Source organism: Erpetoichthys calabaricus, chromosome 2 (assembly GCF_900747795.2).
Source record: "Erpetoichthys calabaricus chromosome 2, fErpCal1.3, whole genome shotgun sequence".
NCBI classification, from domain to species: domain Eukaryota; kingdom Metazoa; phylum Chordata; class Cladistia; order Polypteriformes; family Polypteridae; genus Erpetoichthys; species Erpetoichthys calabaricus.
In genome coordinates, this window is record NC_041395.2 from 288,780,269 (window position 1) to 288,794,224 (window position 13,956).

The following is a 13,956-nucleotide window of genomic DNA, read 5'->3' on the forward strand; positions in this document are numbered from 1 at the left end:
TGAGACAGATGAAGAAGCCATAATGCACATGAAAAACAGCCCAGACACAGCCTTTGAACCATTTATGTTTAGGATTGACAAAAGCAAAAGCAGAATTACTTGATTTAAGACTACAAAGGTTTCATTTGTTGTCACCAGGTATCACAATTTCTCTCTGTCAGACCTGCCCAGAGGATTTGGTAAATTTCTTTGCACGTTATTTTTGCAAAACTATTTTTGCTTCCTCTTCATATAAAACTTGAACTGATGAAAAATGTAATGAAATTCCACAAATAACTGATGCCAAGATTAAGAAAGACAATTTTGTTGGTCCAGAAATCAGACACGTAATCAATGATAACCAGTTAGAAGATCTGCTAATGGCGCTGGAGGAAATCACATGAAAGATATTAAAGGATGTTGTTAAGAATTTTCTTGGCAGGTACAGAGCACCAAACTACATCCAGCTGGTTGACAACAAGCTTGGAGCCTACAAAACCATGAAGTACAACATGTCACTGAAATGTAATTATCTGCATTCACACACTTCTTTCCTGGTAATCTTGGTGTAGTCAGTGATGAACATGGTGAAAGGTTTCATAGGGATATTGCAATGATAGAAAAGGGGTTCTAAGGGTACGTTATCCATCAATAATAGCCGACTATAGTTGGGCAATGAAGCGAGAAGTAACAGATGCTTAGTACAAATGCAAATTAACAGCAATTTTTTTTGCGCAACTGAACTCATCCAGTGTTGTCAGTATCATTAAGCAATTAAACAGTCTAAATTCAATTGCAGTTAATTTCGTGTTTCTCTAAATTCCTACATGATACAAACAATCTGAAATTACATCCATGCTCAGCTTGAAGCTGTCTATCATAATCACCAAAAAAACTTTTAGGAAGCAGAATGTTTGCAGAAATGTGTTGTCCAGTGTAATTTCAAGGAATGTAACCTTTAATAATCTGTGGCAACAATTTGAACAGGATCTTTCAACAAAAAATTTGGAAAAGGATTGGAATTCATCCATTCATAAAATACATTCTATGTCCTATACATGTCATAATTCAACTAAATAATTATTGATCATGTGTATCTCTTCTCTTTCAGGTTGGGTGGAGCACATCCTTAAACACCTTGCATGCAATACAACCAGCTGCATCAAGGACAGCACTGATTTCTTAAAAAACTGTCTGCTACAGGCCCCTTACCTGAGGGAACCTTACTGGCCACAATGGATGTTGAGGCACTTTACACAAACATCCCCCATGATAATGGCATATTGGCATGTGAAACACACCTTAAACAACATGATTTACCCACAGAGACAGTTATACAAATGATAAAATTCACTCTGACACACAATTTATTCTCATTTCAACAAGACTTCAACTTGCAACAAATGGGGACTGCAAAGGGCTGTTGGTTTGCACCTCACTATGCAAACCTATTTATGGCAAAATTGGAGGAAGATTTAATGTCAACGTGCGTCTTAAAACCAATGTTGTATCTCCGTTACATAGATGACATCTTCATAATCTGGACTGCCAGTGAAAAGGACTTCCTCCATTTTCATAATGAATATAATTCTTTCCATCCCAACATAAAGCTGAAGCTTAATTTCTCAAAAGCAGAAGTCAGTTTCCTTGACACCACTGATCAACTGAAAGATAACATCCTTGTAACTTCTGTTTTTCACAAACCGACGGACAGACGGACTTACCTGAGAAGTGATAGCTTCCACCCCAACCATATAAGGCGATCCATTATTTTCAGCCAAGCAATACATTACAACCGTATTTGCTCAGACCCAACAAACTGAGATAAAGAACTGCATGAGCTTAGACGAGATTTCATCAGACAAGGTTATACCCCCAAAACAACAGACACTCAAATAAGTAAAGCTACTGCCATACCCAGGGACAACCTTCTGGAATATAAAAACAAAGACAACAAGAACCGCATTCCCCTTGTTGTCACCTATAACCCACATCTTGAAGCACTTCAAAAAATTATAAAAGAACTTCAGCCAATGCTAAACAATCATGAAATGCTGAAGAATGTATTTCCAGAACCACCCCTCCTGGCATACAGAAAACCACCAAACCTGCTGCAGCTAATTGTCCGAAGCTCCCCAAGTGAACCAACAGAGAATGGCACATCTCCCTGACTACAGAAAAGATGTAAAATGTGTCCTTACATTTATGATACAGATTATGTAGTTACACCACACTGCTGGCTCGAACATCACATAAATTGATCATTTTCCTGCAGATCATCAATGTGGTCTACCTAATTCTCTGTATGAAATGTCCCAACACTGCACTCTATATGGGAGGAACTGGACAAACAAGCTACCAAAGAATGAACTTACACAGGTTCCACATTAAACATGACGACAGAGATGTTCCTGTAGCAACTCACTTCAAAAGTCATAAACACTGTGTGAGAGACTTTAAAATCACAGTGCTTTAAAACTGAACACATTACAACATGGTTTAAATAGAGGCATGAGTATTATGGCCAGATATAAGGATTGTTTGCATCTTTCGTACTGTCCCAGACAACTTGACTAAAGGTCCACATTGTTTTGAAAAACTCATCAGAAACCTCAAAAGACTTTGTTGGACAGTTATCTTATCAAAAGATCTTGACTATACATTGTTCTCCTCTCTTGCTAAATGAATATTAGCCTAGAGAGGTCTATTAATTTTTTACATCTAAGATGTCTCACTTAAAGGTTTTCCAATGCTGCATCTGTCCTAGTACCTATATAAGCTATATTGCCTAAAGAAGGGGCCTGAGTTGCCTCGAAAGCTTGCATCTTTTTCGTTAGCCAATAAAAGGTGTCATTTGGTTAACTTCTCACTATATCCATAATGGCTAACATAGTACAACACCCTAGTACTACATGTATCTCTTCTAAAAAAGAGTAAATGTACCCAGGGCAAGATCAAACCTGTGAGTGATGTCATCAAGCACCTGCATAACATTTTCATGTTTCTGAAAAAAACCATTTTGGAAAAAAAATGTACCTCACAGACAGCCAAGTAAAAGCCTACTACAATCTTCATAGCTGTATCTATAGTTAATACCATATAACACCACAACTGACAGAAAGCCAATCCACCCACTACATCTCAGGACTGTATTAACTCAAATTGGAAAAATACATTCTCTTTATGATGATCTGTTCAGAACTTGAAAGGATTCATTGGTAGAATTCTAAAGTAAACAAATACATAGAACAATTGCAGACAGGGCTCTCTGTTCATACAGCACTCTTTGTCAGATGTGGTTAAATGCTGAGTTTTAAGGATTGTTTCTGAACCATACTATTGTTCTTGCTAAGTTATTCTCACTTTTTGATACATTTGGTTATAATGTTTTGTTTATAAATAAAAGTAATTATTAACCAAAAGAATATTCCTCATAATAAGCCAATGCAAGTTATCCTACTCATATAAGTAATTTTCAATCTGATAGTAGTTGTTATAAAATAAGACTGTAATGACTTGCAGAGTATGCTGCAGGAGTAGTTTCAGCCATTTGCCAGTCAGCAAAACTTTAAAAACAAAAAAAACATACAGCCAGTTTTCTACTGTATTAGGTGCAGGAAAGATGGCAGATTGAATTTTCCATTTAATGCAGTGTCTCTATGGTGATATTACCTTTTCAATGTTTCAAAGCTCTTTGTCAATTTACAATACATGAGTGATAATTAAAAACTGGAGTCTGTTTGTTGCCCAGGAGTTATGCTCCCTCAAAAATAACTTTGTTTAACTTTGGAAAGCCTAGCCCTGACACAGACAAATGTAGGACACAGGTTCAAAGAACACAAGCATTTTTTATTTTTATTTTTCCCTCGTGGGAAACGCCTTTTCCATTCCTCACAAGTATAACACACAGTCCCCAGCACAACACAATACTTTTCCTTCTCTTTTCTTTCTCCACCACTCCTCTCCGGCAAGCTTCATCTCCCTCCTCCCAACTCTGACTCCCTGAGTGGTGGCTACTGGCTCCTTTTATAACACTCCCGGAAGTGCTCCAGGTGCTTGAAGACCTAATTCTGGCAGCACTTCTGGGTGTGGCAGAAGAGCTGCTCTGTAGGGCTCAGCAGCAGTTACAGCACTACAGCACCCCCTGGTGGCGACCACATATCCCAACAGGGCTGCACCAATCTCCAACTCCCATGAAGCCCATGGAGTCCTAGGCACCGCTGCAACCCAGGGGGTCTGCCATCTAGTGTTCCGGGGGAGGTACTGTCCTGGCCAGGCTTGCTCACCCGGTCCATACAGTGAAGAGGTGCCCTGGCCGTTGGCCACAACTTGTAGCCTAATGCTAACTCAAAGACTTGTGCACCTCAAAACAGCCAGCAAAGGAAAAACTTTCGCAACATTACAATAAAATAGTTATTTGTGTTACCTCTCTGTTGGCTACAAAATAATTCTTGTCTGGGGCTCAGGTTTTGTCCAGAAGCCTTGTAAGTGTGGCTTCATTGGAAGAACAGGTTCAACAGATGAATGACTTTCCAGCAACACACTACACAGATGCTAAACTACTGTGATAGACAACTGCAGCAGTATGTAGTAAATATTATTTACAACAGTTACACAATAAATTATACAATTCAATATATTCCTTTTCTTCAGTTAACCTATGTAACAAAAAATTCTGTCAAATACTAAACTTTTAACTCTAATATTGTCTTCTCTTTCCTGCTGGATTTTTACATTTCAAAGGGCCTTATTATGCAGCTCATATAGTGTTTCATATATAAAATTGAAGCTAAAATATATACAATGCTAAACATTTGTGTCCCTATACATAGATGCGCAAACATAGACAAAAATTCACACATGTCTGCACAATCATTTAGGGCATAAATCACAAAAACATCATCAATTATATTTGCTGCTACGAGCAGTGCCCCCCTTACAAAAAAGAACACACAAAAAATAAGACATACATTTTCTGTTTCAAAATAAAACAGAACTTCCACATTTTTCTGTAGTACCTTCCATCACACAACTGAGGCTATCTCAGCTCATTAGAATGTCAGAACCTGTCTAGCTGCATTCTGCCAACTGTACCATGCTAAGCATAATCACCCCATTCCAAAAATGTAAAAGTGGCACTCAAATTTCAAGAAGTGGTCGCTTATGTCATGACAGTCTCTAGGGTAAGATAATAAAAAATCCTCTATAATGAAATATAAGCAAATTTAATTTATTTACGTGCTCTTCCTATACTTCAAGCATACTAACTGCCTGTTGCTTGTGAAGCATGACAACAAGAAAACAGAAATGAAGTGGAAAATAATCCTAACCACAGGAAAGTGTACATGCTGTGTGTCCATGTAGTTAACATGGGAACAAAAGGAAATATACAGTGCACATAGAAAAACACTGCATTCAGTGGAACGTTATCTTTACAGGAAACAGCAGCAGAGTGGCCTGATAGTCAACAACAAAACATTTCAAAGCCCTTTCATAGTTAATGGTGCATGGTTAGTTTATATCATACAGACTTCCTCTCAGACAGTCTGAGGAGAATGGGCAATGTCCCTTTCTTTGTTCAAATTAGCACAAAAAAGTGGCATTAGAGTATACTTGAGGTAAATGAGGAATTCATTTATGCAAGTTAACTAATTCAAAATTTAAAGTTGCTGTTATTTTATACTAATGAACAGTTTTTACCCAATTAAACAGTGAGAATTCGGTAAGACTTTAAGATTTAATAAAATACAACCTTCACTTATTTGTGACAAACACTGTATAATCTTTACTGTACATCTTTCTTGACTATCTATCCAAAGTACATGTTGTTTAAGATCCAAATTCTAAGAAATGTTAGCAGGCACCTGTATCAATAGTTTATATATAATGTAGATTTTTTGTGTATCAAACTTAATATAAAGTTTCTAAAAGTATGATTATCATGTCGGCACGGTGGCGCAGTGGGTAGCGCTGCTGCCTCGCAGTTGGGCGACCTGGGGACCTGGGTTCGCTTCCCGGGTTCTCCCCGTGTCTGCGTGGGTTTCCTCCGGGCGCTCCGGTTTCCTCCCACAGTCCAAAGACATGCAGGTTAGGTGGATTGGCGATTCTAAATTGGCCTTAGTGTGTGCTTGGTGTGTGGGTGTGTTTGTGTGTGTCCTGCGGTGGGTTGGCACCCTGCCCAGGATTCTTTCCTGCCTTGTGCCCTGTGTTGGCTGGGATTGGCTCCAGCAGACCCCCGTGACCCTGTGTTCGGATTCAGCGGGTTGGACAATGGATGGATGGATGGATGATTATCATTCATTTACACAACCTATGCACTGTCACACATGCACCTTAGGGTCAGATAAAGTCTCTGGTGGTGGTAATTCCACATCAATCTGCAAGGTGGCACTGTTTACTAATGCCTCTTCTCTTCCTACCTCTACAGACCGGATGACTGACAGTCCTACCATCTCTAATGTCACATCTGGTGTCTGTCCCCCTGTACCCACCTTTTCCTGCCTGGCCTGTACTTGGAGCAGTCACTTTGAGCCTCATGCCTTTATGCATTTACTGTATACACCATGTTTATTGTCAACTATACAGGGCTTGCCTGCGGGGGCCCCAAATCTTTATGCTTGACTGTGTTTATCGTTACAGAGGCGTAGTTAGCAAGATGTTCCAACTATTATGAAGGCCATGGCAGCAGAGTTGCAAGCACTCAAAATCCAGGTGGGAGAGCAAGGGATTCAGCTTGCCAAGTCAGAGGTGCATAACCGGGCACGTAGGCCCATCCAGCAGGAATGGCAGATGGGACAGTCCCAGGTATTGTTGCCTTTTTTACAGCCTGATGATGATGTTGAGACCTCATATTTCAGCGTATCGCTACCCATCATCACTGGGAACGAGCAGAATGGGCTTACACACTGAGGGGGCTATCTCAGTGGAGTTATTGTAATGATGATTCCCTAAAGTTTGCCAAGAATGCGATTATTCCAGTTGACAAACAACACATGTATTAACCCATGCCACCTTTTCCAAACATTGAATTGTTATGTTATGTAGTGGAACATGAGGGTCAGGTAAGGACACTGTTGCTAGTTCCCCAAACCTACCTGCAGCAGGTCTGTGAACTAGCTCACACTTCCCTCCTAGGTGCCAATTTGGGAGCTAAGAAGACAGTAGAGCATATTAAACTTCAATTCTTTTGGCCAGAAATAAATTAGGAGGTCTGTTACTTTTGTGCATTGAGTTCAAAATGTCAACTGTGGCAGATTTCTCAGAAGAACAGTGCTCATCTGATTCCTATGCCACTCATTGGTATTCCCTTTGAGCGTATTGGGGTCGAACAGCTGGCCCTCTGGTGCGGTCAAAACAACCTGGAGCTGAACAAGCTTAAAACTGTGGAGATGACAGTGGACTTCAGGAGGAGCCCCCCAGTGCTGCCCCCTCTCACACTACTCAACAGCATTGTGTCTGCTGTGGAAAACTTTAGGTTTCTGGGATCCACAATTTCCCAGGACCTAAAGTGGGAACTAAACATAAACACAATTGTTAAAAAGGCCCAGCAGAGGTTGTACTTCCTGCGCCAGCTCAGGAAGTTCAACCTGCCTCAGGAGCTGCTCATCCATTTTTACTCTGCAGTAATCCAGTCTGTTCTCTGTTCATCTATCACAGTCTGGTTTGGCTCAGCCACAAAACAGGACAGGAACAGACTTCAACGGACAGTCAGGATTGCAGAAAAAATCATTGGTGTTGATCTGCCCTCCATTCAAGACTTATACAGATCTCGAGTCAGGAAACGGGCAGAAAACATCATTGCAGACCCATCACACCCTGGTTACAACCTTTTTCAACTTCTTCCCTCTGGTAGGCGCTACAGAGCACTGTACGCCAAAACTACCAGACATGTGAACAGTTTCTTTCCTCAGGCCATCACTCTCATGAACACTTAAGTCAATCTCACAGCATCAGGGACAATACTAGGTAAAACCGGAGTCCAATTCCTTGTATGTGTACATATACTTGGCCAATAAAGCTGATTCTGATTCTGATTCTGATTCTGATTATAGGACCTTTTGAGCCCTCAGTCATAAATATATGCGCTACTTGATACCCAGTGGCTATCCCCTTGAGAGTTGCCAATCCCAACTAGTAAGGGTCTTGACAGACCAGGGAAGGTCCTTCACCTTGGAGACATTCAGGAAGGTTGCCAAATTATTTCAAATTAAACAATTGAAGACCTCAGTATATCATCCACAAACTAAATGTCTACTACAGTGGTTCAATCAGACTCTCAAACAGATGCTGCACAAGGTGATCAGCGAGGATGGGAGGAACTGGGATCAGTTACTACAGCTCACACTATTTGCTTACCGGGAGGTCCCACAAGCCTCTACAGGCTTCTCCCCTTTTGAGTTGTTATACGGACAACATCCCTGAAGACCATTAGAACTTCTAAAAGAAGGCTGGGAGGATGAAGCACTCCCTTCCATAAATATTATTGAGTATATCATACAATTACACAATAGATTTGTTAAAATCTGGCCCACTTTAAAGGAAAATATGTAGCATGCGCAAAAAGACAAGCCCGCTGTTATGAAAGTGGCACAACACTCAAGCTCAGAGACTGTGCCAAGGTCCTTATTCCCACTTCCCATTCTAAATTACTAGCCCAGTGGCAGAGCTACTACAAAAGTAAAGAAAGAAAAGGACTGGTCAATTATTTGTTGAAACAACCAAATCAATCTTTTGAAACCGTGGAAGGATAGGGAATCCAATCCCTACTCTGGACAATTCATCCATCCATCCATTTTCCAACCCGCTGAATCTGAACACAAGGTCACGGGGGTCTGCTGGAGCCAATCCCAGCCAACATAGGGCACAAGGCAGGAACCAATTCCAGACAGGGCACCAACCCACCGCAGGACACACATACCCACACACCAAGCACACACTAGGGCCGATTTAAAATCGCCAATCCACCTAACCTGCATGTCTTTGGACCGTGGGAGGAAACCGGAGCACTCAGAGGAAACCCACGCAGACACGGGGAGAACATGCAAACTCCACTCAGGGAGGACACAGGCGCTACCACTGCGCCACCGTGCCACCCTCTGGACAATTCATTTCAGAACTAATTTGACACCCAAACAATGAAAAAAGCTTAAAGAAGCCATCTCGTCTGTCACAGAGGTGGAGAATGAGAAACCCAGAAGGACCTCTCATATTGTCTTGATATCACTACAGAACCGGGGGTAGTCAACTGAAAACGTTCATACCTCCTCCTGAAAGCAAAATGTGCAGAATTAGAACTTGAGATCAAACAAATGCTAGACCTTGGTGTGATTGAGGAAATTTTAGTCCCTATTCTAGCTCTATGATAATGGTGCTTTTGTAATGACTTTTGCCAACTTAACCAAGTCTTCTAATTTGAAGCTTATCCAATGCCATGCATGGACAAATTCCTTGAATGGCTTAGTAAAGCTCAATACTTGACCATGTTGATATGATGAAAGAGAACTGGCAAATTCCTTTAAAACTAGAATCCCTGAAGTCTACAAAAATATTCGTAATGCCTGGCCAAAAAAAATTGAAGTGACAACAAGATACCAAGAAGACATGACTCACCAGCATTTGTGTGTCTGCTTATATCCCTTCAGTGATATTTTTACAAGTAGCAAAAACTTATACCGGGTGTTACAGACTCAAATCAAATGTATGTTTTTAATATACAGTATAATAGTAATAATAATAGCCACTCACTACTGAAAGCGATAAATGCAGGGAGAACCCAGGCTCAAACCCGCAACCTTTTGATTATGGGGCAGCAGTTCTCACCTCTGCAACACCCAAGCTGATATGTTTAGATTGTGTCGATTGATATTTGGGCTTCAAGTTTTAACACATTGTCAGCAACATGTGAATTGAATAATTTCTTTTTTCTCTGGTTATTTTCTTGAATAAAAGTGCACTTATTTTGTTGTACCTTTTGTGAAAGTGTTTATTTGATATTTGGGCTTCAGTTTTCACACATTATACACTTCAAGTCAGCATTTTGTCATTATTACTATAATATGTAAAAAGTTTCTGTTTTAGTTATGTGTTCAACATTTCTTGCCTCACATTTCCTGTCATCCTACATTTACACAGATTGTTGTAGACACAGAACACACATAAAATGTATGTATTCCAAATAATGATATATTATTTATTCTATACAATTCCAGACACATTCAGACATTCAGCTCTGAGAATTCTGCATCTGAATTGACTTCAGCTGCCTCAGTGGGGGATGAGTGAGCAGGCTGCTTGCTGCTTGTGCTGATTGACACATTTGCAAAACAAAGACGCTGATGAGGAGGTGCAAGGGGATTTAAGGTGGCATTACGAATATTTTCGTAGGCTTCAGGGATTCTAGTGTTAACCCCTTCACCGCCCTCTGCCGGATATATCCGGCACCGTTGTTTTAATGCTAACGCCATACTGCCGGAATTATCCGGCACATTTGCCTGTGGTTATATGAATGCCTGGCAAGTAGTATAACTGACGGTTTGGCGTGGGTATTATTACTACGTTGCATTTCGACAAGTCTGTGGTTGTTTTGGCCGGTCATGTGACGTGATTCGCATGTAACAGCTGTGAATATGGCGAAACGTAAACTGACTTCAAGTGAGGCTTTGCAGGCGATTTTGGACAGTTCTGATCATGATTGTAGCAGTTCTGAAGAAGATTTTAGTGACAGTGATGAGCAGCAACGTGCGCTGCATGATATTGTGAATGAAGACGCATCGGATGACGGCGCTGAGTGGGTGTATCCCCAGCATCTCAGCTGGGCTGCTGCCCGTGGTGAACTACCTTTTCTGCATTCGTTTGAGGCAACGTGTGGCTTTATTGTTGATGTAAACAATTACACTGCTGAGCAGTTTTATGAGCTGTTTGTGTCACCTGATTTGATTAGACATTTTGTTCATCAGACAAATCTGTATGCAGCACAGTTTATTGAGAAAAATCCCAATTTACCTCCACATTCCCGTGTTCGTGCTTGGTTTGACACTGATGAAAACGAAATGAAAAAATTCATTGGGATTTTGATGTTGATGGGAATAATCAGAAAACCAGATATTGAGATGTACTGGTCTACAGATCCTATGTATGCAACACCTATTTTTGCAGCTGTCATGACACGTAACCGATTCTCTTTGCTGCTGAAATTCTTTCATTTGAATGACAACAGAAACGAGCCAGATAAGAAAGATCCAAACCGCGACCACTTGTTCAAGCTACGTCCTTTGATTGATCATTTATTTGAAGCATTTCAGTTGCCCTACATGCCAGGACCGTCAGTTGCAGTTGATGAAAGTTTATTGTCGTGGAAGGGCCGCTTACAGTTTCGACAGTATCTACCATTGAAAAGGGCACGGTTTGGTATCAAGATGTTTTGCTTAGCTGAGAATTCAGGTTACATTTATAGATTTCGTGTATACACTGGCAACTTGCACAACATTTAGTGGTCAATACTGCTTGAATAAATGTAAAAAGTGTAAAAAAAATGTAAAAAAGTAAAAAAACAAAAATTGTTCAGATTTCACCTGGCTTGGGGAATATTTAGGGAGTTGGCGGTTAAAGGGTTAATGGAATCTGCTAAGAGAAAGATTGCGTTTAGAACCCCTAGTGGTCACTGGCAGTATCATGTCATTCCATTCCATGGGGTCACAGCGACTTTCCAGGGTCTGGTGGATAGATAGCTACATCTCCACAATTCCTAAAGTTTCACCTACCTGGATGATGCTGTCATCTATTCCAGCCCATGGGAAGAACACATGTAGCATGGCCATGCTGTGCTTCTGACACTAAGATAAGCTAGTCTTCAAATCAGTCTGTGGAAATGTTGGATTGACAGAGGCCAAATATTTGGTGGGTAGAGGTACAGTACAGCCACAGTGCACCAAGGCTGATGCCATCTTGAAATGGCTCGATCTGAAAACCAAGCGGCAAGTGCAAACCTTCTAAGGGCAATACCACAAATTTATTCCCCAATTCTCTGAAAGGGCAGCGCCCTTGACATATTTAATAAAGAAGCGGGATACTGAAACAGGAGCGGCATTCCATAACTTAAATCAGACCCTTATGTCTGCACCTATTTTGTCTGTTTCTGATTTTTCTGTGTGTTTTATTCTCCAGACCGACACTGTGGACACAGGCCTCAGCACCGTGTTGAATCAAAATGAAGATGGTGTAGCATAACCCATCATGTACCTGAACCAGAAATTACAGACTACGGGGGATAGGTAGCATATTACATGTTAAGTAAACATACAATTAAGAATTTCTTGTGTCAATGTGATGTGACAGTAAATATGAACTGAAGTGATCACACTATATTAACATTTTCTGTCAAATCAAAACTTAGACTTCTGAAAGAGCCAACTCATTTTGCAAACTACAGTGATCCCTCGCTATATCGCGCTTCGCCTTTCGCGGCTTCACTCTATCGCGGATTTTATATGTAAGCATATTTAAATATATATCGCGGATTTTTTGCTTGTTCGCGGATTTCTGAGGACAATGGGTCCTTTAATTTCTGCTACATGCTTCCTCAGTTGGTTTGCTCAGTTGATTTCATACAAGGGACGCTATTGGCAGATGGCTGAGAAGCTACCCAGCTTACTTTTGTTTCTCTCTCTCTCTTTCTCTTGCGCTGACTTTCTCTGATCCTGATGTAGGGGGATTGAGCAGGGGGGCTGTTCGCACACCTAGACGATACGGACGCTCGTCTAAAAATGCTGAAAGAGTTGCTACCTTCTGTGTGCAGCTGCTTCGTGAAGCGACATGCATACTTAAAAGCTCGAAGGGCACGTATTGATTTTTGACTGTTTGTTTTCCTCTGTCTCTCTCTCTCTCTCTCTCTCTCTCTCTCTCTCTCTATTTCTCTGCTCCTGACGGAGGGGGTGTGAGCTGTCGCCTTCAACAGCTTTGTACCGGCGGTGCTTTGCATACTTAAAAGCAAACAGCCCTATTGATTTGTTTGCTTTACTCTGTCTTTCTGACAGACTCTGCTCCTGACGCGCACTCCTTTGAAAAGGAAGGTATGTTTGCATTCTTTTAATTGTGAGACTGAACTGTCATCTCTGTCTTGTCATGGAGCACAGTTTAAACTTTTGAAAAAGAGACAAATGTTTGTTTGCAGTGTTTGAATAACGTTCCTGTCTCTCTACAACCTCCTGTGTTTCTGCGCAAATCTGTGACCCAAGCATGACAATATAAAAATAACCATATAAACATATGGTTTCTACTTCGCGGATTTTCTTATTTCGCGGGTGGCTCTGGAACGCAACCCCCGCGATGGAGGAGGGATTACTGTACATGTGGTTACTAAGCTCTCACTACTAAATAATAGTCAACATTATATGCTTTCTGTGGCATGGTGTGTGCAGGCATGTTAAGGAAAATATTGAAGATATGAAAAGAAATGGAGTGAAGTGCCACAAAACAATTTACCTTTTTAAAACATTGCAATCTAAATCTCTCTTGTTTTATTAAAACAGAGAGAAAGAAAACATGTGACAACAGCAGTAACCAGTCTGCTTGTAAAAACAGCCAGATAAAATGTCTGGGTTAAAAACCCTAGGAAGAATATTGAGGGTTCAAAACCCTGGACGTCGGAAGAATCAAAAGACAATCTTAAAACAAAATGTAATACGCATAGACCAATAACTACACATGAATTTGACAATGATAAGGGCAGAATGCAGGAATCAGACTGGGCCAAGATTTTTCTTCCACTGTGTAAGTTCTGCTATACATATTTAACTTAATTACAGATGTTTGTATGTTATATTCCTGAAAATACAGCTGAAAATTCTTGACTTGTACATTGTTTATAATACCATTTTACAATAATTTACCTGATACAAGATTAGAAGTAGTAGTTTCTAATTCCTTCTGAACTGAAGCCATACTCTATATGAAACAGAGACAATAAAAGCATATCATTAT

General features: G+C 40.5%; 1 protein-coding gene across 1 annotated transcript in view; it reads right to left on the minus strand.

Moving 5' to 3' along the window:
- The window catches only part of prom2 (prominin 2), a 170,540-nt gene that overhangs the window by 76,021 nt on the left and 80,563 nt on the right, over positions 1–13,956 (minus strand). Inside the window, exon 10 of the mRNA XM_028795719.2 lies at positions 13,866–13,920. Coding sequence (XP_028651552.2) covers positions 13,866–13,920 — 55 coding nt within the window. The remainder of the gene's footprint in view (positions 1–13,865; positions 13,921–13,956) is intronic.